We start from the raw sequence: 23,808 nt of genomic DNA, 5'->3' as shown, positions 1-23,808 counted from the left end.
ATGCGGGCGGCGGCGGCGCTGCTGGCGGCGGTGCTGGCGCTGGGGGCGGCCCTGCCCCGCCCGGGGCTGCTCCCGCACGGCCCGGCCCGCGGCGATGCCCGGCTCCGGCCCGGCGACGACGAGAGCTCCCCGGGGCTGCTGCTCCGCCGCGCCCTGCGCCTCTACGGCCGCGCCGCCCGCCGCCTCTACGTGAGTGCCGCTCCCCTCGCCTTCCCTGCCCTCCTTCCTTCCCCCCGGCCGCTCGGCCCCTGCCCCGCTTCCTCCTCTCCAGCATCTCCCCCTGTCCCTCCGTCTTCACTCCGTCCGTCTCTCCACCCTCTGTCCTTCCATCTTCGCTCCGTCCATCTCTCCACCCTGTGTCCCTCTCTCCTTCCAGCCCTGTCTGTCTCCGTCTTCCCGCTCTGCTCCCCTCCGTCCCTCCTTCCCTCTGGCTTTTCACCCCTCCATCTTTCCATCCTTCTTCCCACTCACCCCCTTCCTCTCTTGCCTTTACACCCCCGCCTCCTCCTCCTCCTCCTCCTCCTGCCCGCCCCTGCCCCTGCATGTGCACCTTCGCTGTCCCGCCGCACGTGTTTTCTCCATCCATCCATCCATCCATCCATCCATCCATCCATCCATCCATCCATCCATCCATCCATCCATCCATCCATCCATCCATCCATTTATCCCTCCATTTCCCCCTTCCCGCGGTCTCCAGCCCGATGTCTCCGGAGGAACAAGAGGGCTTTCTCCTCAGTTTTCTCCCCCGCAGCTGTTCCCCGGCCGCAGCTGGGACGGCCCCCGAGCCGCAGCTCCCTGGGGGATGCAGAAGCCCGAGGTCTTTGTTTTCTGCCCGGCCCGGACGGGGCCACGCGGCCTCGGGGCTCTCCCTGCCCCGAGCAGGGGGGACAGGGCCAGGGGACAGCAGTGGTGGCACCTCTGCCGTGGTGGTGGCACCTCTGCAGCTCCTGAGCGCCCTGCACCGCTCTCCCTGCAGGTGGGGACCAACGGGGTCATCTCCAGCCAGGATTTCCCCAGGGAGACCCAGTACGTGGATGACGATTTCCCCACGGACTTCCCGGTCATCGCCCCCTTCCTGGCCGACCTGGACACCTCTGGGGACAGAGGGAACATCTACTACCGCCAGGATGACTCCAGGGACGTGCTGGACCAGGCTCTGGGATACATCCAGGCCGGCTTTCCCCGCTCTGCTGCCGCCTTCGTGCCCACCAACGCCTTCATTGCCACCTGGGAGGAGGTGGGCGCCTACCAGGAGCTCTCCCAGGACACCGAGCCCTCCACAAAGGTGAGGCCAGGGGGCTGAGCTTGGCTCCCATCTGAAGGTGAGGCCCAGGGGCTGAGCTTGGTTCCCATCTGAAGGTGAGGCCCAGGGGCTGAGCTTGGTTCCCATCCTATGTGTCATGAGAGGATGAGTTTCTCTTGCGTGGCACCCGAAATTTCTTTCTGAGCAGCTGCGTGATGGCTCCATCCATGCATCCATCCTTGGGTGAGCACCAGGAGGAACGTGGAGCTCTGCTCGGAGCTCTGGCAGTGGTGGGGCTGTTGGCCAGCAGAGGTTTAGAGGTTGCCTTCATGGCTGGAGGTGCTTGAGCAAGGACATGGAGTGACAGGACAAGGGGGAATGGCTCCACGTTGCTTGGATCAGATGTTAGGAAGGAATTCCTGGCTCTGAGGGTGGGCAGGCCCTGGCACAGGGTGCCCAGAGCAGCTGTGGCTGTCCCTGGAAGTGTCCAAGGCCAGGTTGGACAGGGCTTGGAGCAGCCTGGGACAGTGGAAGGTGTCCCTGCCATGGCAGAGGGTGGAATGAGATGAGTTTCAAGATCTCAACCCAAACCATTCCGTGATTCTGATTCTTTTCAGACACAGCTTTCCAGTGCTGGCTAATGTGGCTTTGCAGGGCAGAGGGTGGCTGGGGGCACCCTGGTTTAGGTCACCCATTGTGCTCCTGACCTTTACTGGTGGCTCAGGGTTGGTCTTTCCTCCTGCCCTGCGCTGATTGCGCTGCTGGTGAGCAACCGGCTCTGGAATTTCCACCGTGGGCCGGTTTTGTGCCTGGAAAACAAGCTCAGAGGTGGCCTGCCAGCTCAGGGGGCGACCTGTGCTCTCCACCCACGGGGCTGATGGGGCTCCTGCGTGGGTGGACCTCCAGCACTGCCTGTCCCTGTCACATCAGGCCGATGACGTGCTGAGGAGGTGACAGCGATGCTCTGCCAGCTGCAGGGACTCCAAGGAGCTGAAAGGGATGAGCTGCACAAGGAAAACTCTGGTGATGGGCACCCAGAGCTGGGTGAGGGGTGCTGGGCTCTCCCCCAAAGCCCAGCAGCAGCCACCAGGTCCCCAAGAGCCACCAGGAGCCATCCAGGGCCCTTCGGCAGTGCCTCGCTGAGAGGGAAGCCAAGCAAGGCAAGAGGCTGAGGTTTGGAAGGAGACAAGGCACATTTTTTCCTCTCATTTAAAAGTTGGGAAAGCAGCTGAAGAGATGCCATCAGGGGCCTCACAGCGACCTCGTGGCCATCGAAAACGCAGCCTCCTCTTCTTTGCTCTTCCCCGTTGTGGTTTTTCCCCCCTCTGAGAAGTTTTGGATCAGGCTTTAAAATGAAACCGGTCCTGTTTGGAAACGAGGAGCTCCAGGGAAAGCTCCTGAAATGCAGCTTGTGCCTGTGCTTTGCTGAGCTCCCCCTTCACCAAAACTGCTAAAAATCTCCCCAAACACCACTTGGTTTTTTTTGGGTTTTTTTTGTTTTGTTTTTTTTTTTTTTTTTTAATTTTTTTTTCCCTGACCAAATGTGGTGTTTATGGAAACGCTGCCCTCCTGCTGCTCAGAACCAGGACTGACTCCAAAACATTTCCCCCTGCCCTGGAAAGTCACAGCTCTACTTTTTGAACCCCAAAAGTAGAAAACTGGGTTAGGATGGGGAGCAGAGGATCCCCAGACCCCCTTTTTGGGGGTCCTGCCTGGCTGGGAAGTGGCAGTGCCTTGTCCCCTCCAGCTCCTTGGGACATTCTCCTGCTCCCTGCAGTGACATTTTCCCGAGCTGCACAACGGGACAAGGCTGACCCTGCTTCTCTGGGATCAAAACTTGCCCTTTTGGGCTGGAATTTGCCCTTTGCAGCTCTTGGCTGGGGGCTTCCCCCCCTCCTTCCCTTCACCCCACGGTGCCAGCACATGGATGTCACCCGGCGTGTCCCCCCTGCCACCCACCCCTGCCCTGCAGCTGCTGCTGCTGCGATTTGGCTGCGTGGGGAGGAATCCAGCCCCGGGGGCGTTATTCCACCCCCCTTTCGGGGTCTCTGAATGCCCGAGTGTGTGACAGGCACAACAAGGCTCTTTATATCCCGCGGGGCCTCCGGGAAACCCAGCGATGCTCCGATGCCCTGCGCCCCAAAATCAGAGCGGGGGGAGCCCCCCAGCCTCTCTCTGCTCTGGGGGGTGAAACTGGGAATTCAAGCACTTTTTCTTGGCCCCAAAATCAGAGTGGGAGGAGCTCCCCAGCCTGCCTTCCTCCCTCTGCTCCGGGGGGTGAAACTGGGAATTCAGTCACTTTTCCTTCGCCCCAAAATCAGAGCAGGGGAGCCCCCCAGCCTCTCTCTGCTCTGGGGGGTGAAACTGGGAATTCAATCACTTTTCCTTCACCCCAAAATCAGAGCGGGGGAGCCCCCCAGCCTCTCTCTGCTCCAGAGGGTGAAACTGGGAATTCAATGATTTTTTTTTGCCCCAAAATCAGAGTGGGGCGAGCCCCCCAGCCTGCCTCCCTCCCTCTGCTCTGGAGGGTGAAACTGGGAATTCAGTCACTTTTCCTTCGCCCCAAAATCAGAGCGGGGGAGCCCCCCAGCATCTCTCTGCTCTGGGGGGTGAAACTGGGAATTCAATCACTTTTCCTTCACCCCAAAATCAAAGTGGGGGGAGCCCCCCAGCCTGCCTCCCTCCGTCTGCTCTGGAGGGTAAAACTGGGAATTCAGTCACTTTTTCTTGGCCCCAAAATCAAAGTGGGGGGAGCCCCCCAAGCCTGCCTCCCTCCCTCTGCTCCAGGGGGTGAAACTGGGGATTAAAAGGAATTCAATCACTTTTCCTTCGCTGGGGCGCCGTTCCCGGTGGGAAGGGGCTGCTGCTCCCTGCTCGGAGCAGGAGCTCTGTGGGGTTGGTTTTGGGGAGATTGGGATGCCGGGCGGCTCGGGAGGAATGAGGCAGGAGGAGCAGGAGCTGTCTGGGGTTGGTTTCTCAGTGATTTTGGGAGATTGGCATGCTGGGGGCTCACCACGGCTGTGCAGGAGGAGCAGGAGCCGTGTGGGGTTGGTTTCTCGGTGTTTTTGGGGAGATTGGGATGTCATGGGGTTGACCAGGGCTGTGCAGGAGGAGCAGGAGCTCTTTGGGGTTGGTTTCTTGGTGGTTTTGGGACGGGTGGGATGTCGTTGGGTTGGTTTCTCGGTGTTTTTGGGAGATTGGGATGTCATGGGGTTGACCAGGGCTGTGCAGGAGGAGCAGGAGCTCTGTGGGGTTGGATTCTCGGTGTTTTTGGAGCGGGTGGGATGTAGTAGAGTTGGTTTTTTGGTGGTTTTGGAGCAGGGGGATGCCAGGTGGCTCAGCAGGGCGCAGCAGGAGCTCTTTGGGGTTCGTTTCTCGGCGTTTTTAGGAGATTGGGTGCAGGAGGAGCAGGAACTCTTTGGGGTTGGTTTCTTGGTGTTTTTGGGAGATTGGGATGTGGGGTGGCTCAGCAGGGCCGTGCAGGAGGAGCAGGAGCTGTCTGGAGTTGGTTTCTCAATGTTTTTGGGAGATTGGGATGCCGGGTAATTCACTGGGGCTGTGCAGGAGGAGCAGGAGCTCTGCGGGGTTGGTGTCGCGGTGATTTTGGAAGATTGGAATGCCGGGTGGTGCAAGAGGAGCAGGAGCTCTTTAGGGGTTGGTTTCTCCATGTTTTTGGGAGATTGGGATGACAGGGGGTTCACCAGGGCGGTGCAGGAGAAGCAGGAGCTCTGTGGGGTTGGCTTATTGGTGATTTTGGGAGATTGGGATGTCAGGGGGTTCACTAGGGCTGTGCAGGAGGAGCAGGAGCTGTGTGGGTTTGGTTTTTTGGTGTTTTTGGGACATTGGGATGCCGGGTGTCTCAGTGGGCCTGTGTTTCTCGGTGCAGGAGCTGTGTGGGGTTGTTTTCTTTAGTTTTCTTGGTGTTTTTGGGGCAGGTGGGATGTCGTGGGATTGGTTTCTCATTGTTTTTGGGAGACTGGGATGCCGGGTGTCTCAGCAGGGCTGTGCAGGAGCTCTGTGGGGTTGTTTTCCCAGTGTTTTTGGGCGACTGGGATGTTGGGTGGCTCAGCAGGGCTGTGCAGGAGCTCTGTGGGGTTGTTTTCCCGGTGTTTTTGGGACACTGGGATGTTGGGTGGCTCAGCAGGGCTGTGCAGGAGCTCTGTGGGGTTGTTTTCCCGGTGTTTTTGGATCAGGATGGGATGCCGGCTGTCTCAGCAGGGCTGTGCCGGCTCCGGAGCCGCCCCATCCAGGGCTGTGCCCGCGGTGCCCCTGCCTGGCACGGCCCCAAGGCTCGCAGGGCTGGCGGGGCAGGCGGCCAGCCTGCCTATAGCGGGATGTATGGGAAGCTGGGATGTTTTTTCCGCAGGAAACCGAGCTAAAATTGTTCTCAGGGACGAGCGGGGGTGTGGGTTTTCCTCTGGAGCAGGGGGTGTGGGTGGGAGGACGGGAGTGAGGGGCTCCCAGTGCAGGGGTTGCATGGCCGGGGATGCTCCTGGGACAGCCTTGCCCTGAGGGATGGCCTGGCTGTGCCATGGGCTCCTAGGAGGATGCTGAGCACCTTCCCAGGATGTGGCATTGGGGTTTGGCTGGGCATGAGCAGCCCCAGCTCCTGCTCTTCCCCAGGAGGCCTCTGCTTGATCATGGAATGGGTTGGAAGGGCCTTAAAGAACACCCAGTGCCACCCCTGCCATGGCAGGCTCACCTTCCTCTATCCCAGGTGCTCCAAGCCCATCCAGCCTGGCCTTGGGCACTGCCAGGGATCCAGAGGCAGCCACAGCTGCTCTGGGCACCTGTGCCAGGGCCTGCCCACCCTCACAGCCAGGATTCCCAATTCCCAATCTCCCACCCATCCCTGCCCTCTGGCACTGGGAGCCATTCCCTGGCTCCTGTCCCTCCATCCCTTGTCCCCAGTCCCTCTCCAGCTCTCCTGGAGCCCCTTCAGGCCCTGCCAGGGGCTCTGAGCTCTCCCTGGAGCCTTCTCCTCTCCAGATGAACATTCCCAGCTCTCCCAGCCTGGCTCCATGGAGGTGCTCTCTGTCTCAGGGCCCTTTTGGGGTGTTTGCACGCCCTGTGGTGTGTGTGGGGCTGCCTCTCACATCCCTGCTCCCCTTCCTTCACTGCTCTGCTCTGTTGCTGCCCCTCAGTGCCACCCATCTGCTCTCCCTTTGGCAGCTCAACACCTTCCAGGCAGTCATAGCCTACAACGATGAGGACACCTACAGCATCTTCCTGTACCCCGAGGGTGGCCTCCAGTTCCTGGGGACGCGGCCCAAGGAGTCCTACAACGTCCAGCTGGAGCTGCCAGCCAGGGTGGGCTTCAGCTGGGGGGACAGCGACGACCCCAAGAGGGACGGGCTCTTCCACAGCCTGGCCAGCAGCGAGCGGGCTCTGAGGGGCCTGGAGAGGTGGGTGCAGCCTGGGGGGCCGTGCTGTGGGCAGGGGGAGCAGGGCCACCTTCCCCCAGCCCTGGAGCCTTTCAGAGCCTGGAAAAACCTGGGGAGTGACCTTGGGGTGCTGGGCTGCACCAGGGGCTGAGCCCCACGTGCACAGGGGCTGTATTGGGGTGCTGGAGGGGTGCTGCCACCTTTGGGGTGGCTTTTCCAGCATGGCTGTGGTGATTTCTGTGTGTGCTGTGTCCACAGGGAGAGCAACACGGGGATCCCTGGCGTGTGGGTTTTCCACGTGGGCAGCACGGAGCACGTGGAGCCGGGGGGTGGCCAGGGAGCTGCTCCTGCTGTGCCTCAGAGCCCCCCTGAGCCCCCCAACCCTGGCACTGCCAGCTACACCCGCCGTGTCTCCAGCCACACTGCCATGGCCCAGCGTCCCAGCCATGGTGGCCCGGTGCTGCTGGGCTTTGTCCCTGCCAGGGGGGACACCCAGGAGCCCGGAGGGGACGGTGGCACCGGGCAGAGCTTCTCTGCCAACCCCTCCTCCTACAGCTCGGGCCAGCACGGCGTGGGCGTGGAGGAGGACGTGCATTTCAACCCTGATGGTGAGTGGGGACAATGACCCAGTGGGGACAGTGACCCCTAAAAAAGGCCCCTGGCTGGAATTTCACCCCGTCCCAAGGGCTGGTGCTGCTCCTGCAAAGCTGCTGCCCTTGCAGCTCCTCTGAGCCCCATCCTGCTGCCAAGGGAGCCACACAGCCCTGCCTGCTGGGCGTGCCAAGGGGAAAGAGGCAGGTCTGGAGCTTGGGATGGGGTGGGAAGCTCAGGGGACAGGTCCCAGAATTGGCCTTGCCGCCCTCCCCGCCACCGAGCCAGCTGTGGAGCCGCCATGGCACGTGCCTGGGGGAGCAGAGCCCTGTCCCAGCCAACTGTCTCCCAAAAATACCATCAGGAATTTGATCTCGTGCCCTCTGTCAGATCCGTCTGAAATCGGGCGGCAGGTTCCAAACCCTCCGCCCCCTCTGCATCCCGGGTGACTCCCTTGGGAACCGCCACCGCCAGCTGGCTCCTTCCCAGCTTTTGGGGCCAAGAAGGCGAAACACCCACCCCGTGTGAAGGGTGGCTTTGTCACCGCGTCCCCAAGCTTCTCCCCTTGTCCCCAGTGTTCACCTACAGCGCGGCCAGCAGGGAGACGTGTGCCCAGCACCACGGGCAGTGCTCCCCTCACGCCTTCTGCACCGACTACGCCGCCGGCTTCTGCTGCCACTGCCGGGCCTCCTTCTACGGGAACGGGCGGCAGTGCCTGCCCGAAGGTACGCGGGGCGGGCGGCGGGCACGGGCGGCCCCTGTGCCCCCCTGCCCGCTGCCAGGGGTGCCCATCTCCCCACCCAGGCGCCGTGCATCGCCTCAACGGCAAGGTGAGCGGGAGCCTGAGGGTGGGACGGGCGTCCCTCCGCTTCCAGGATGTGGATCTGCACGCCTACATCGTGGGCAGCGACGGCAGAGCCTACACGGCCATCAGCGGCGTGCCCCAGCCCGCTGCCCGCGCCCTGCTGCCCCTGCTGCCCCTCGGGGGGCTCTTTGCTTGGCTCTTCGCCCTGGAGGAGCCTGGCTCTGAGAACGGCTTCAGCATCACCGGTGAGAGGGGATTTGGGAGGTGTGTGGCTGCTTGGGGTGGGTGGGGGATCAAGGTTCGGGGCAGCTCTGTGGTTTATCCAGTCCCACTCACCTCTTGCCGTGACCCCCCATGCCGGAGTAGCTGGGAAGGACACTTTGGGGTTAGTTTGGGGTTTGGGGTTGTCCCTACAAATGGTGCCCGTTCCCTTTTCCTGCCCAGGCGCTGAATTCACCCAGAACCTGGAGGTGACGTTTTACCCCGGCGGGGAGACGGTCCAGGTCACTCAGACAGCCGAGGGCCTGGGGCCGGACAATTATTTAAGCCTCAGGACACACATCCAGGGTGAGGTGCCATTCCTGCCAGACAACGTCACCGTCCACATCACTCCCTACGAGGAGCTCTACTCCTACTCCAGCTCAGGTAAGACCCGTGCCCACCTGCCTTCAGCCCCCTGCCCACACACCCAAAACCACCCGAGCCGCATCGACGCTGACACCGTTTCTCCCACATCCCTGGCGTTCTCCGTGCCATCGGGCAGCCGTGACATCCTCAGGCCATCGGGAGTACGTGGTGGCAGAGGGCACTGCCAACCAGACCCTGTCCTACCGCCTGCGCCAGAACATCACCGTGGCGGGGTGCCCGCACGCGCGGCCGCCGGCGCGGCAGCGGCTCTCGGTGGCGCGCGCCTTCGCCCTCTTCGACAGCCACGAGCACGTCCTGCGCTACGCCCTGGCCGCCCGCATCGGCCCCGCACCAGGTGAGCTCCAGCACCCACCCCCGGGTGCCAATCCGAGTGCCAATCCAGGGTGCCAGCCCTCAGAGGGGTGCTGCCATCTTCCAGTGCTGGCTTTGCCCAAAATCAGCCCGAAAGAAGAGTTTTCCAAGCAGTTTGAGTGCAGCGCTGCTGGCGCTGGGTGGCACGGCCATGGTTCCCTGCATGGGACAGCGGTGCTGCAGCACACGGGGTGTAAGTGGGGATGGTCACTCCCTGTGTCTCCCAGGTCTTTTATCCCCCCAACATCCCTGTGTGCCCGTAAGAGTGCCAGGGGATTGCACGATCAGGACAGATGGAGATGAGAGATCTCTGGAGCCAGGTCGTGGAACTTGGGGTTTATTGCAAAGGGCCTGGGTGCAGGGCCCTGCTGGGATTTGGGGTTTATTGCACAGGGCCTGGGTGCAGGGCCCTGCTGGGATTTGGGGTTTATTGCAAAGGGCCTGGTTGCAGGGCCCTGCTGGGATTTGGGGTTTATTGCAAAGGGCCTGGGTGCAGGGCCCTGCTGGCAGCTGCCAGCCACAGCTGGAGCAGGCCCAAGAGAAGAGAGGGATAGAGAGGATGAGAGGGTGAGAGTGTAAAAGAGGCAAGAGAGCCAAAGCATAAGAGAGTAAAAAAGGTAAGACAGTAAAAGGCAAGAGCTAAGAGAGCAAAGTTCCCATTACAGTACAATAAATCATCTTCTGTGTTGAATATTCTAATTCTCACTAACCAATCCAGTACAATATACAAATCCTATAGCATTTCCATACAGCCTATAAGAATCACTACATCACCATACTGTGTTACATTTTAAACCCTAAAACTCCTCTTTGGGCCCCTTCTGCCAAGCTGGCAGGGTCTGCTCTGACCCTTGGGCCTGTCTGCAAGCAGAGGGTCTTGTTTCATCATGTTTCATCGAAAGGGGATCACCTTCAGCTGGCCACACAGTTGTTTTCCAGTTGTTCAGTAACTAAGGGATCTCAAAGCTTGCTTTCATTTCTATCTCACTTATAGCTTCTATATTCTCAAAATCTTTTGCCAGACAATCATATTGATAAGGCTTTCCTGTTTCATCTTCCCCAACGTGTGCCCACAGACGATGCCGAGAATCCCGGGGTGAGCCCGTGCCACGATGGCAGCCACGCGTGCGAGGCGCCGGCGCGCTGCCAGCCCGGCGTGGGCACCGAGTACACGTGCGAGTGCTCAGCTGGGTACCGTGGAGATGGACGGGGCTGCCGAGGTCAGCAGGGCTGGGCTTGGATGCTGGGGGGCAGCTCTGGTGCCCACAGAGCCACAGGTCCCTGGGGAAGCGCTCCAGGAGCAGACAAAAACAGGAGGGAAAGAAAGGAGATACAGGAAAAAAAGCAAAACCAGTTGAAAAATAATTCCTGCGTTTCATAAATCCAGCCAGCTTTGTTGTTGCTTTCCTATCACTCCAAGCTTTGCACTGCAAATTTATCTTCCAATTTTAGAGTCCCTTTCTACAAGAAGCTGCCCAGTGCCAGTGAGTTGCACTGCATAGTGATGATGGCAAGGAATTTGAGGATCCTGCCTTTCAATAAGGAATAAGTTTCTCTCTCCTAAAATCCCAGGTTAAGTGACCAAACTGATCACCTCATTTCAGGAGAAGGAAACCGAGTTTTAAACCACAAATACTTGAGAACGTTGGTGTGCCGTGAACAAACGCTTCTTTGTCACAACCATACACCAAAAGCGATCTTGCTCTTTTTTTTCCCCTCCTATTTTGAGCTGATTAGAAAGTTAATTCCGTAGCTGATTAGGTTTGGTGACAGACATGGGATGGGCAGCGTGGGGCAGGATATTCCCTGTCACACCACGAGCAGCCAGACCATGAGGACGGGGGTGTCCCACCACCATCGGGGTGCCTGGTGTCTCCTCTTTTCCCCAGATGTGGATGAGTGCAGCGAGGGCCTGAGCCAGTGCGGGCCCTTCTCCGTGTGCCTGAACGAGCCGGGCAGTTACCGCTGCGAGTGCCGCGGCGGGTACCAGCCGGCGGGGGACGGGCAGGCGTGTGTGCGTAAGTGCTGACCCCGCCGGGCTGTGCCCCACTCCTGTGCCCTCTGGACGTGCCCTGAGCACCCCTCCCGTGTCCCCACAGCGCTGGCACCGCCGAGTGACCCCTGCGAGGCCGGGCGGCACCGCTGTGCCCCGGGGGACCGGGCGCGGTGCCTGTCCCGTGGCGATGGCCGCGCCACCTGCGAGTGCCTGCCCGGCTACACCGGCGATGGCATCCACTGCTCCGGTAAGGCGGGCACGGGAGGGACCCCACAGCGCAGCTCTTGGGGTGTCCCTGTCCCTGCTGATCCTGTTTTCCCCTGCACAGACGTGGATGAGTGTGCTGAGAGCCCGTGTCACCCGGCTGCCATCTGCTACAACACCCCCGGCTCCTTCTCCTGCCGCTGCCGGCCCGGCTACGCGGGCGACGGCTTCCAGTGCACGTACGGTGAGGTGCCTGCCCAGCCCCGTGCCCTCCCTGCCTGGCACAGCTTCCTCACTCAGCCCCGTGCCCTCCCTGCCTGGCACAGCTTTCCCAGCCTCATTCCCCGCTCAGCCCTGTGCCCTCTCTGCCTGGCACAGCTTCCCCAGCCTCATTCCCTGCTCAGCCCCGTGCCCTCCCTGCCTGGCACAGCTTCCCCAGCCTCATTCCCCGCTCAGCCCTGTGCCCTCTCTGCCTGGCACAGCTTCCCCAGCCTCATTCCCTGCTCAGCCCCGTGCCCCGTCCCCTGGCACAGCTTCCCTGCTCAGCCCCGTGCCCTCCCTGCCTGGCACAGCTTCCCCAGCCTCATTCCCCGCTCAGCCCTGTGCCCTCCCTGCCTGGCACAGCTTCCCAGCCTCATTCCCCGCTCAGCCCCATGCCCTCTCTGCCTGGCACAGCTTCCCTGCTCAGCCCCGTGCCCTCCCTGCCTGGCACAGCTTCCCCAGCCTCATTCCCCGCTCAGCCCCGTGCCCTCCATGCCTGGCACAGCTTCCCCAGCCTCATTCCCCGCTCAGCCCCGTGCCCTCCCTGCCTGGCACAGCTTCCCTGCTCAGCCCCGTGCCCTCCCTGCCTGGCACAGCTTCCCCAGCCTCATTCCCCGCTCAGCCCCGTGCCCTCCCTGCCTGGCACAGCTTCCCCAGCCTCATTCCCCGCTCAGCCCCGTGCCCTCCATGCCTGGCACAGCTTCCCCAGCCTCACTGTCCCCTTTTCTGGCTTTCCAGCGGCAGAGGGGAACCCGCAGCGCCTCACGCCGTGCCAGCACGAGCGGATGTACCCGCGGGAGGTGCCACCCCTGGGCGACGGCCACGTGCCCCAGTGTGACGAGCAGGGCCGGTACCGGCCCCTGCAGTGCCACGGCAGCTCCGGGCACTGCTGGTGCGTGGATGCTGCAGGGCAGGAGATTGCTGGCACCCGGACAGCGCCGGGCACCACCCCACCTCGCTGCGGGAGCCCAGGTCAGTGACACCCTCTGGGACTGGGTCCTTGGGTGTCTGGGTGGTGTCCCAGTGGCTCCCCACTTTGGCCCAGCCACCAGCAGTGTGGGGACAGTGAGGCACAGTGGATGGAAGGGAGTCATAAACTAAACAGCCATAAAGTAAAACTTGAGAGGTTTCATCTCAGCATGAGGGAGAATTTCCTAATGCTGAGGGTGGCAGAGCCCTGGAAGAGCTGCCCAGGGAGAGTGTGGAGTATCCCTCTCTGGAGATTTTCCAAACCCACCTGGACACATTCCTGTGTCACCTTCTCCAGGTGACTCTGCCTTGGCAGGCAGGTTGGACTGGAGGATCTCCAGAGGTCCCTTCCAACCCTAAGGATTCTGTGACTCTGTGACCCTCTGCCCAGTCACCCTTCTGGGGCTTCACTGTGGGCAGGGTGCTGCCAAGTGGGTGCATTGAGGGGCTCCTGGGTGTTTAGGGTGCCCTGGCCCATTGGGTTACAGTGTTTGTGGCCACTGTGCCACCTCCTGTGTCAACTTATGATGGAGGCAGCAGCTGTGGGGTACTGAGGGGGCTGGAGTGGGGCAGGTGCTGGTAGACAGGGGACAAGTGATGCCAAGGTGCCACGTGGCTCCAGAGGAGCTGGTGGCACCCCCTGAGGCCAGTCTGGGGGTATTTGCCGCCAGCAGAGTCCATCCAGCAGCTGACGCCGTGCGAGCACGCGCGGATGTACCCGCGGGAGGTGCCGCCGGGGCCGTCCCCCGTGGGCGATGGCCACGTGCCCCAGTGTGACGAGCAGGGCCGGTACCGGCCCCTGCAGTGCCACAGCAGCTCCGGGCACTGCTGGTGCGTGGACGCCGCCGGGCAGGAGATCGCCGGCACCCGGACGGCGCCGGGCACCACCCCGCCTCGCTGCGGGAGCCCAGGTCAGTGACACCCAGGGGGGACAGGGGGACACAGGGCTCTGCCCAGCCCTGCGTCACCCCAATAGCGCGGTGACTGTCGCCGTCCCTTTGCAGAGCCCACGGAGCGGCCCCCCAGCATGTGCGAGCGCTGGCGGCAGAGCCTGCTGGAGCACTACGGGGGCAGCCCCCGCGGGGACCAGTACGTGCCGCAGTGCGAGCCCGGCGGGGACTTCGCCCCGCTGCAGTGCCACGGCGACAGCGGCTACTGCTGGTGCGTGGAGCAGAGCGGCCGCGAGATCCCGGGGACGCGCTCCGAGCCCGGCACCACGCCGCCCTGTAAGCGCCCCGAAGGCAGCACCCTGGGCACCCCCAGCTCTGGCGTGGAGCTGAGGGGTGACGCTGAGCCATCTGTGTCCCTTCTGCCACGCCAGGTCTGCCCAGTGTGGCCCCACCCAGCGTGCGGCCCGAGCCCCGGCCCGACGTGTCCCCTCCGGCCTCGGGGACGTTCCTGCTCTACGCGCAGGGCCAGCAGATCGGGTACCTGCCCCTGAACGGCACCCGGCTGCACAAGGAGGCTGCCAAGACCCTGCTGTCCCTGCATGTACGGTACCCGTGGGGTGGGCAGGGGGTGCAGCAGCGCCCAGGGGGGTGGGACAGGCTGGGGCCCTGGTTTCACCTCTGTCTGAAGTGCTTGTCAGGGTTTGAGGGGTCACCTCCTGGGCACATTGGCTGTGCTGGATGCCTCGGTGGCACTTTGGATGAGTGACAGGATGAGGAGGCTTGGCTTCCCAATGACAGAGGTTATTGGGATGTAATTATTGACTGGGGGGTGGGGAGGCCCTGGCAGAGGTTGCCCAGAGAAGCTGTGGCTGCCCCAATCCCTGGAAGTGTCCAAGACCTGGTTGGAGCAGCCTGGAATAGTGGAAGGTGTCGCTGCCCATGGCAGGGGTGGAACTGAATGTTCTTTAAGGTCCCTTCCAACACAAGCCATTCTGGGATTCTATGGGTTCTATTTTCACCTCCCTCCAGCCATCCCCAGCAGAGAGAGAGAGGTCTCAGACAGGTCCCAGACCTGGGACTGCTCACAAAGATGCTCCCAGAGCTCCCCAGGGTTGGTTTCAGCCTGAATTTCCAGCTGCAGGGCTGGCCTTTTTCCTTCCTTGGACTCCCCTTGGAGCCTGGCCATGTGCCTCTCCAGCCAGGCCAGACCAAGGCAGAGGAATGCTGGAATCTGGGCCAGGACCCTCCCTGCTCCCTGGGGAAGTGAAGGACTTTGCCAAGTATTCCCTCTCCCCATCCTGAATGTCATTCCCCGGGCTGGCTTCGCTCTTGGAGCACCCTCTCCTTCAGGCAGAGGGTTCACATCCATCTGGATGTGAGCTGGCCTAAAATCCTCTGCTGAGGGATTCAGCTGGGAGGGTGCAGTGGGAACAGAGCAGAGTCTTGCTGGGGAAATGGGATTTGAGTGTCATTCCCACTTTCAGCGTGTCCCAGGCAGCTCTCAGTGCCAGCTCATGGGCTGAGGTTCCTCCCTGAGCCTCCTGGCAGGATCTCAGCCCGTTTTTCCTCCTCTCCTGACCCTGGCAGGGCTCCATCGTGGTGGGCATTGACTATGACTGCCGGGACAGGATGATCTACTGGACTGACGTGGCCGGACGGAGCATCAGCCGGGCTGGGCTGGAGCCAGGCTCCGAGCCAGAGACCATCATCAGCTCAGGTGGGCTCCTGTCCCCAGGATTTGTTAAAAAATATGGATGTTGGTCTAGGACCGATATCCAACTGTGACGGACAAAAACTCTCTAACAGTTTAAAATTATAAAGTGTGTGTTCATTGTGGGATAGCTCCCAAATACACACCTCAATTTACAGGTGATCACAGAGCCCTTTTATCTGTACAAGTGTTGAGTACCCAAAATACAAATCCATATTCATAACTTTGGTACATCTCATTCCCAGTATGGATATTGATCTAGTACTGATATCCAAAAACTCTCCAACAGTCTAGAGTTGTAAAGTGTGTGTTTGTTGAGGGATAACTCCCAAATACACACTGCAATTTACAGGTGATTCTAGAGTCCTTTTACCTGTAAGTATATAAAAGTATCTATATAAGAGTATCTACAAGTATATAAGAGTATTGAATACTCAAAATACAAATACATATTCATAAATTTGGTACATCTCATTCCCAATATAGATATTAATCTAGTACCAATACCCAAAAACTCTCTAACAGTTTAGAGTTAGAAAGTGTATGTTTATTGTGGGATAGCTCCCAAATACGCACTGCAATTCACAGGTGATCACAAAGCCCTTTTATCTATAAGTGTATCTATAAGTATTTAAGAGTATTGAATACCCAAAATACAAATGCATATTCATAACTTTGGTACATCCCATTCCCAATATGGATATTGATCTAATACCAATATCAAAAAACTCTCTAACAGCTTGAAGTTAAAAAATGTGTGTTTATTGTGGGATAGCTCCCAAATACACACCCCAATTTAGAGATGATTCCAGAGCCCTTTTATCTATAAGTATACAAGAGTATATAAGACTATCTGTAAGTATATGAGAATATATAAGAGTATCTATAGGTATATAAGAGTATTGAACACCCAAAAATACAAATCCATATTCATAACTTTGGCACATCCCATTCCCCACCCTGTATGGTAATTAGTTCAAAAGCCATTAAGCATGGTAATTAGTTCAAAAGCCATTAAGCATGCACAGTTTGTTCCTTGAAATGGGTGGGTGGTCCCTTTCATGGGGAGGGGTCCCAAAATGAGGAAGTAAATGAAGTCTTCCTCGTTCTGACCTTTCTGCCTTTTCAATGCAAATGTGACAAATGAACGCCTGGTAGAACTCCCATTCCCCATCTTCAATTGGTTTCAGAACAGAGGAGGCCACAATTGTCTGATGTTCCTAAAAGCAATTTATCAGTTCCTATATTCTTCATTAAAACCCAGCTCACCAAACATTGTGCTGACAAGCAATCAGTTATTAGTTAACTACTAACTCTTAACTTCATCAAGGCCTTTTATTTTAATTTATTTTAATTAACTCCAATAAAGCTTATCTTAGTTCCTCTAAAATCTCTAAATTCCTTAAAGTTTATGTCTCACCCAGTGTCACCTGCCCTGAGCCACGTCTGCTCTTCCCATCCCAGCTCCAAGCTCCTCCCATTGGTGCCTTTTTGGGCTACCTAAAAACAGAGCCCAGACAAAATTTAGGCAATAAAAAGCAGTTATATTTATATTTATTGAAGAGCCTTCATGTACATTTCGGGCAGACAAAGCCCATCCAGGGGCTACACCCAAAAATGGACAGTTTTCACACTTTTATAAGTTTGGTACATTTGCATATTGGGGGTTAATCTTCCAATTACAGCTTCAGGTACTGAAGTCATTTATTGGAATGTGCCCTTTGTTGATGGAGTGGCAAAACCTTAAAAAGGAAATAAGTCTATAAGTCTCTCTCCTCAGTGAGGTGAAAAGACATCTCATAGGCCTGGGGGACTTCACCTCAAACTTAAGGATGGCTAATGGGACAGAAGCCAAAAAGTCCACCCTGGGCAGTTTACTAGAAAAAGAAGAGAACAAAGAAACAAATCGCTTTTGTGAAGTGTTTTACCAGGAGCAAGGACCTTTTGCACCTGGCTTGTTTTTTCTCTGTAAAGAGCTTTGTTATTTTGCCTTTTTTTGAAACTTTTATTTTTCCAACACTGCAACAGAAGCCATCCTGCTGATTTTATGCCTTCTAAGGTAGCTGAGCTATCTTGGGTGTGAAATAGATCTCTAAAAGCTTATGAGACCTGGCTTGAGGAGACCCATATTTCATCATTTACCCCACGTGTTGAATTTGTGGGCATCCCCGACATGGGAAGAGATGAGAATCTTGACTCCATGTTTCAGAAGGCTGATTTATTATTTTATGATAGATATTATTTTAAAAGAAAATGATATATTAAAACTATACTAAAAGAATAGAAGAAAGGATTTCATCCTGCTAGCAAGGAATAGAAAGGAATGATAATAAAATCTTGTGACTGACCAGAGAGTCTGAGACAGCTGGACTTTGGCCATTAATTAAAAACACAACCACATGAGACCAATCACAGATGCACCTGTTGCATCCCACAGCAGCAGATAATCATTGTTTACATTTAGTTTCTGAGGCCTCTCAGCTTCTCAGGAGAAAAGATCCTAATGAAAGGATTTTTCATAAAATATGTCTGTGACACCCAAGTTTGCTCCCTCCCCAGCTCCCTTTTGTTTAAATCTCTTGGGGCCTGAGTCAGTGAGGTGTCCTTGAGAAATGCCAAAATGGGAAAGCAGCAGCTCACACTGTATATGTAGTTTAGAGTTTATATGTCGTTTATGCACCAAAGAATTACAAGATTAAAAGTGTGTCACAGACATCTTTTATGAAAAATCCTTTCCTTCGGATTTTTCCTCCTGAGAAGCTGAGAGGCCTCAGGAACAAAATGTAAACATTGATTATCTGCTGCTGTGGAATGCAACAGGTGCCTCTGTGATTGGTCTCATGTGGTTGTTTTTAATTAATGGCCTATCACAGCCCAGCTGGCTCAGACAGAGAGTCTGAGACAGAGCCTTTGTTATCATTCTTTCCTATTCTATTCTTAGCCAGCCTTCTGATGAAATCCTTTATTCTATTCTTTTAGTATAGTTTTAGTGTAATATATATCATAAAATAATAAATCAAGCCTTCTGTAACACGGAGTCAGATCCTTGTCTCTTCCCTCAACCTGAGACCCCTGTGAACATGGTCACACAAGTACATGAAACATTTAAAAGTTAAAACCTTAAGGCATCACCATCCTCCACCTTTGGGCTGGGGGTGCCTGAGGGCTCCCAGAGCAGCGTTTACCCACCCTGAGCGTTTCTCCCCCATCTCCCAGCAGGGCTGATCAGCCCCGAGGGCCTGGCCGTGGACCACCTGCGCCGGGCCATGTTCTGGACGGACAGCGGGCTGGACAGGATCGAGCGCGCGCGGCTGGACGGCTCCGAGCGCCGCGTGCTCTTCGACAGCGACCTCGTCAACCCCCGCGCCATCGCCGTGGACCCCGTCCGAGGGTGAGCACCACAAATTCCCTACAGGGAGCTTGGGCTTTGGGCTTTGTCTTGGTTTGGAAAGCCAGGTGTTTGCTAAGGAAGGCAGGAGGCTCCCCTGAAATGGAAAATGTAAAACCCCCAACCTGTGATGGTGTTCACAGGGGTCTTAGACCCTCATCTCTTCCCTCATCCTGACTCCATGTTTCAGAAGGTTTGATTTATTATTTTATTATTTATATTATATTAAAACTATACTAAGAGAATAGAAGAAAGGATTTCATCAGAAGGCTGGCTAAGAATGGAAAAAGAAGGAATGATAACAAAAGCTTGTGTCTTGGACAGAGGGTCTGAGCCAGCTGACTGTGATTGGCCATTAATTAAAAACAACCACGTGAGACCAATCACAGATGCACCTGTTGCATCTCACATCAGCAGATAATTATTGTTTACATTTTGTTCCTGAGGCCTCTCGGCTTCTCAGGAGGAAAAATCCTAAGGAAAGGATTTTTCAGAAAAAATCTTGGCTACACCCCCCTTTTTCCGAATTGCTATAAATTTTAAATTAAGGGGCTCTCGGGAAAAAAATATGGGAGCAGGAAATAGCAGTTCTTGAATAGGGAAGAAAATAAAAAGATAAACAATGCAGTGAACTAAACCAACACTGTCAGAGTCAGAACCCAACCTGACACCCTGTGGGTCAGGGTGTTGGCAGCAGTCCCATTGGAATTGTGGTTCAGCCCTCCTGCAGGGTCAGGGATGGTTCTGCTGGAGCAGGGATCCTGGAGAAGGGTGGAGTCTTCCTCTGGAGATCCGGGGGAAGAGGGAAATCCTCTGGGAAATCCAGTGGAGAAGCCATGCTGGTGTTCCAGAATCTCCAGATTATATCCAGGTAGGAATGCTTGGCTGGTGTTCCAGAATCTCCAGATTATATCCAGGTAGGAATGCTTGGCTGGTGTTCCAGAATCTCCAGATTATATGCAGGCAGGAATGCTTGGCTGGTGTTCCAGAATCTCCAGATTATATGCAGGCAGGAATGCTTGGCTGCTGTTCCAGAATCTCCAGATTATATCCAGGCAGGAATGCTTGCCTCCTCCCTCTGGGCTCACATCTCCCAATGGGATGCTGTAGTTCTTATCAGTCATGCAGGGACATTCAAGAGCTGTTATCAGCAGGTGTCTCCCTGTAGTGGTGTTTGTAGGGGTCTCAGGATGAGGGAAGAGATGAGAATCTTGACTCCATGTTTCAGAAGGCAGATTTAATATTTTATGATATATATTATATTCAAAGAAAATGATATCTTAAAGCTATACTAAAATACTATAATAAAGGATTTCATCAGAAGGCTAGCAAGGAATAGAAAGGAATGATAATAAAATCTTGTGACCGACTAGAGAGTCTGAGACAGCTGACTGTGATTGGCCATTAATTAAAAACAACTACATGAGACAAATCAAAAATGCACTTGTTACATTCTACAGCAGCAGATAATTACTGTTTACATTTAGTTTCTAAAGTCTCTCAGCTTCTCAAGAGGAAAATCTTAGCAAAAAGTTTTTTCATAAAATATGTCCGTGACATCTCCCCAGTTGTTGAAGAGATAAGGAGAACTGCCTGCTGAACAGAAGACAACTGCCATACAGATGGCAAATAGAATACAATTTGCTTGGCAATCCAGGACAAAGGTGCAGAACTTGGCCTTGCCAAGGCTCCTGTGGACACCCTGGGGGGGCATTCCCTGGTTTTGGGAGACACACGAAGTGATGTGGCCGGAGGCTGGGTTTTGGGGTATTGTTTCTTATCAGTAAAACAGTCTCACTGCTGTGAGTTCAGCAGCTTTTCATTAGAAGGCACAAAATGGCCAAAAATCTCTTGGTACAAGGTCTTTTAAGACTAAACCATCCAATTAAGAGCTGACACCTGGATTATTTTCCCTTTTAACCCAATAACTGATCCCACAGAGCCCACAATGTGGATTTTTCCACCCAATAACAAAATGCTGCCTAAACCCATGGAGAAGGAGGAAGAAGAATCATGAAGAAGAAACCCTGTGCCCTCCATCTTGCTTCCATCCCCAACATACTAAAAATCCCAAAACCTCAATTTCTCACCCAGTGATACACCTACGCTACTCTCCATAATCTATTTCACACTTTTGTGGGTTCCAGTCTACCTTGAAGTGTAGGAAAGTTTATCCATGAATGAGGGTCAATGTGAGTGCTCCCCTGGGAGTCACAGCACCCCAGAGCAGACAGAAATATTTCCAGTGCCCTGGGTTTCCACATCCTCCCTATTCCCTGCCTGGCCCTCATCTTTGTACTGCCCCAGGCTCCTGGGCAGAGAGAAACTCAGACTCTCCATGTGTGGGTGCTGGGACAGAATCATCTCACCACGGGGCTGAATTGAACATCTGTGGATGTTATGCAAAGTTCCTTTTTGCTTCCTTACCCTGGACTGTGTTAGCAGCAGTTCAGCCTGCTGCAGGCCCCGTCCTGACCTTGTCCTGTTGGAGGGATTGGCTCTGCTCCCCAGCCCCTCTCTTTATTGAATTATTCGAGATCTGGATAAAGCTGCTGTTCCAGTATCAGGATGTAGATTATTTTGAAGAGCTGTGCCTCCAGGGTGCTGTTGGGATACAAAATGTGCTGCTCCTCAGACTCGCTCTCGTCGAGGAGCCGCAGTTTGGGTCATAAACATGTCTGATATCGTTCTGCCTTGTTTGGAGAGTTTTTTTTCCTAATCAAATAAAGATGGTTCAGGCACTGATAAGGGAAAAACCAGGCCTTGCTCCTGGCAAGAACCAGGATAATCTCCCCCACTCCTTACTCTTGTGCCCTGTTTGTGCATTATTTCCCAAGCAACCTTTATTGGACGGACTGGAATCGCGAAGCTCCCAAAATCGAAACTTCCACTGTCAATGGAGCCAACAGGAGGGTTCTGGTGCACACAGACATTGGTTTGCCCAATGGCCTGACTTTTGACCCCTTCTCCAAGCTGCTGTGCTGGGCAGACGCAGGTAATGTCCCCAAGGATGGATCAGAGAAGGTCACACTGGGTCTCAGAGGAAAATCCTGGGTGTCTTCAGCTCAGTGCTACCTGTGGGCTCCAGTGTTGTGCCAGATTGGATTTTAGGAAATATTTATTCATAGAAAATGTTGTTGCTCAGGGCAATGATGGAGTCCTTGGCGCTGGAGGGATTTAAAAGCTGTGTGGATGTGGCACATGGGGACATGGAGCAGTGGTGGCTTTGGCAGTGCTGGGAATGGCTGGACTTGATCTTAGGGAGTTTTTCCAACCCTGAATTTTATGATGCTACATCTTCAGGCTGAAAAGCTGTTTCAAAATGTAATAAATCAGGAAAGGCTCTTCCCTCAGAGGGTGCTGGCCCTGCTCAGGCTCCCCAGGGAATGGGCACAGCCCCGAGGCTGCCACAGCTCCAGGAGCTGCCAGGGGTGCCCAGGATGGGATTGTTGGGATGTGCTGTGATCCTTGTGAGTCTGTGAAATACCAAGAACATATTTAGTGTGGCATTTCCAGTGGGATGGGGAATATTTTGTGTTGGAACAGGCACCAAGCACCTGGAATGCACATTCCCGGACGGCACCGGCCGGCGCGTCGTCCAGAGCAACCTCAACTACCCCTTCAGCATCGTCAGCTACGCCAACCACTTCTACCACACGGACTGGAGACGGTGAGCAGGGAAAACCCCACGCCCTGCACGCCAGGGAATGCTCAGCTCCCCTCCCTGAGAGGAATCCCAGCCTGCTCCCAAACCCTGGAGCCTCCCCAGAGCTCTCCTGGATCTCCGAGCGCAGCTTCAGCAGCACCTGCTCGTAAATCTCAGCACGGAGGAGTTGTTTAGACACAAGCCCAGCTCCCTGGGAGGGATAGAAACAGTGGTTTGGGTGGTTTTTTTTAAAACTGAGACTTGGCTGAAGTCTCTGGATGTAGATGAGGTCCAAGGAAAGATCCTGTCCTCAGCCGTTCCCTCCAGCAGCAGGAACTCGCCTCTCTTCCCACTCCAGCTGGAAGCTCTCACAGCTCCCAGCCAATCTTGGGTTACAACAAACACTTAAGGGCTTGCCACGCTTGGAGGAGACTCTCAGGGAGATAATCTCTCCTTGGAAGGCTCTTTTCTGTGGCTGCATCACCACACAGAAATGCACTGACTGAGCTGGAGGAGGATTTTATGGAGCAAATTTCTTCCCACTTGTCCTGCAGGTGTTCAGAGCAAGATTTTCAGCTGCCTGTTCTAAATATGGGAAAAACCCTTAAGTTTCACAGGTGAATAAAACACTTCTTCCCTTTTTTTTTTTTTTTTTTTTTTTCACCAGGGATGGGGTGATAGCTGTAAATAAAGAAACAGGCTCCTTCACTGATGAGTATCTCCCAGAGCAGCGATCCCACCTCTATGGAATCACAGCAGTTTATCCCTACTGCCCTGGAGGTAAAATCCCACCCCAACCCCATCCCCTTGTGAATTCTGATGGCCTGAAAAATCTCCACTTCACACTAAAAATCTCCATTTCTCCCCACAGCCAGGAAATAGTAACTCCATTTTCAAGGGAACGAGGATCTTTGCACCCAGAGGAATTTCAGACCCAGAGAACTGTCGCTGCATACAAGGGGGAGAAGTCCCTCACCGAGGCCAATGAAGTGCCCTGCTTTCCTGCAAAAGATTTTCAAGTATTTTTTATAGTTATACCTCAAGACTTTACTACTGTATTTTTATACCAAATGGAAAATGTTGAGATATCACCAAAAAAAACATCCTGGGAAGCTCAAGCCATGACTCGAACTCTTGCTTATGCAAGATTTAAAGTGTAGCTTTTATTTTTACTCCAATGTTTTATTTTATTTTATTGGAAGAAGAATGGATTCATTTTTCATAGTTTTGACAATCTGACCAAGAGGTCTTTTTATCCAAAAATAAGAAATTAAGTGCCTATGGGAAGCTGTGGATGCAGTTAATTACTGGGTCTAATTAACAAACAGCCCTGAAGACAGAGACTGTGTGTGCTCCAAAATCCTGCAGAACAGGGATGGGATGTGGCAAAGGCATTGAAGATTTTCCAGAGGATGATTCTGTGTTTTCACCACTGCCTCCATGCATGTCTTTTAGTATTTATATTAGAAGAATATGCTAGAATTGATCTGTTCATGCTTGTTGGGTCTTCCAAGTGCCTTCCTAGACCTACCCAGTGTAGACCAATACATGTTCAGAAATACCAGTTACGTTGTAATGCTTCACTTTTTCTAAGTTACTTCAATAATTGAATAAAAAAGGTTGGTTTTAAGTTGCCCTTGGGATACAGTTTTTCACTATTTCAGTTGTAGGGGAATATTTCAGCAAGCAAGCCAGGAGCAAGCTGTTCCTAGGGCAGGACC

At 55.1% G+C, this 23,808-nt stretch overlaps 1 protein-coding gene across 1 annotated transcript; it reads left to right on the top strand.

Moving 5' to 3' along the window:
• On the top strand, positions 1–23,717 carry NID2 (nidogen 2). The gene is made up of 22 exons (XM_063159633.1): positions 1–189; positions 977–1,285; positions 6,416–6,648; positions 6,886–7,235; positions 7,794–7,943; positions 8,023–8,268; positions 8,468–8,668; positions 8,787–9,005; positions 10,099–10,242; positions 10,912–11,040; positions 11,122–11,265; positions 11,347–11,466; positions 12,222–12,455; positions 13,127–13,363; positions 13,457–13,678; positions 13,774–13,943; positions 14,930–15,059; positions 18,273–18,444; positions 21,279–21,436; positions 21,988–22,111; positions 22,755–22,867; positions 22,959–23,717. Exons 1-22 carry the CDS (start codon positions 1–3, stop codon positions 22,967–22,969), a joined length of 4,005 nt encoding a protein of 1,334 aa, XP_063015703.1. The 3' UTR covers positions 22,970–23,717.
• Positions 23,718–23,808: the final 91 nt, after the last annotated feature.

The sequence above is a fragment of the Melospiza melodia genome, chromosome 6, assembly GCF_035770615.1.
Source record: "Melospiza melodia melodia isolate bMelMel2 chromosome 6, bMelMel2.pri, whole genome shotgun sequence".
NCBI lineage: Eukaryota > Metazoa > Chordata > Aves > Passeriformes > Passerellidae > Melospiza > Melospiza melodia.
This window is presented reverse-complemented; position numbering and strand designations above follow the sequence as displayed.

Excerpts from the sequence above, each read along its gene's own strand:
- NID2 (XM_063159633.1), top strand. The coding sequence starts at position 1 with ATGCGGGCGGCGGCGGCGCTGCTGGCGGCGGTGCTGGCGCTGGGGGCG. Across the intron at positions 8,269-8,467 it reads GAACGGCTTCAGCATCACCG|GCGCTGAATTCACCCAGAAC; the intron begins GTGAGAGGGGAT and ends TTTCCTGCCCAG. Across the intron at positions 11,041-11,121 it reads GGACGGGCAGGCGTGTGTGC|CGCTGGCACCGCCGAGTGAC; the intron begins GTAAGTGCTGAC and ends GTGTCCCCACAG.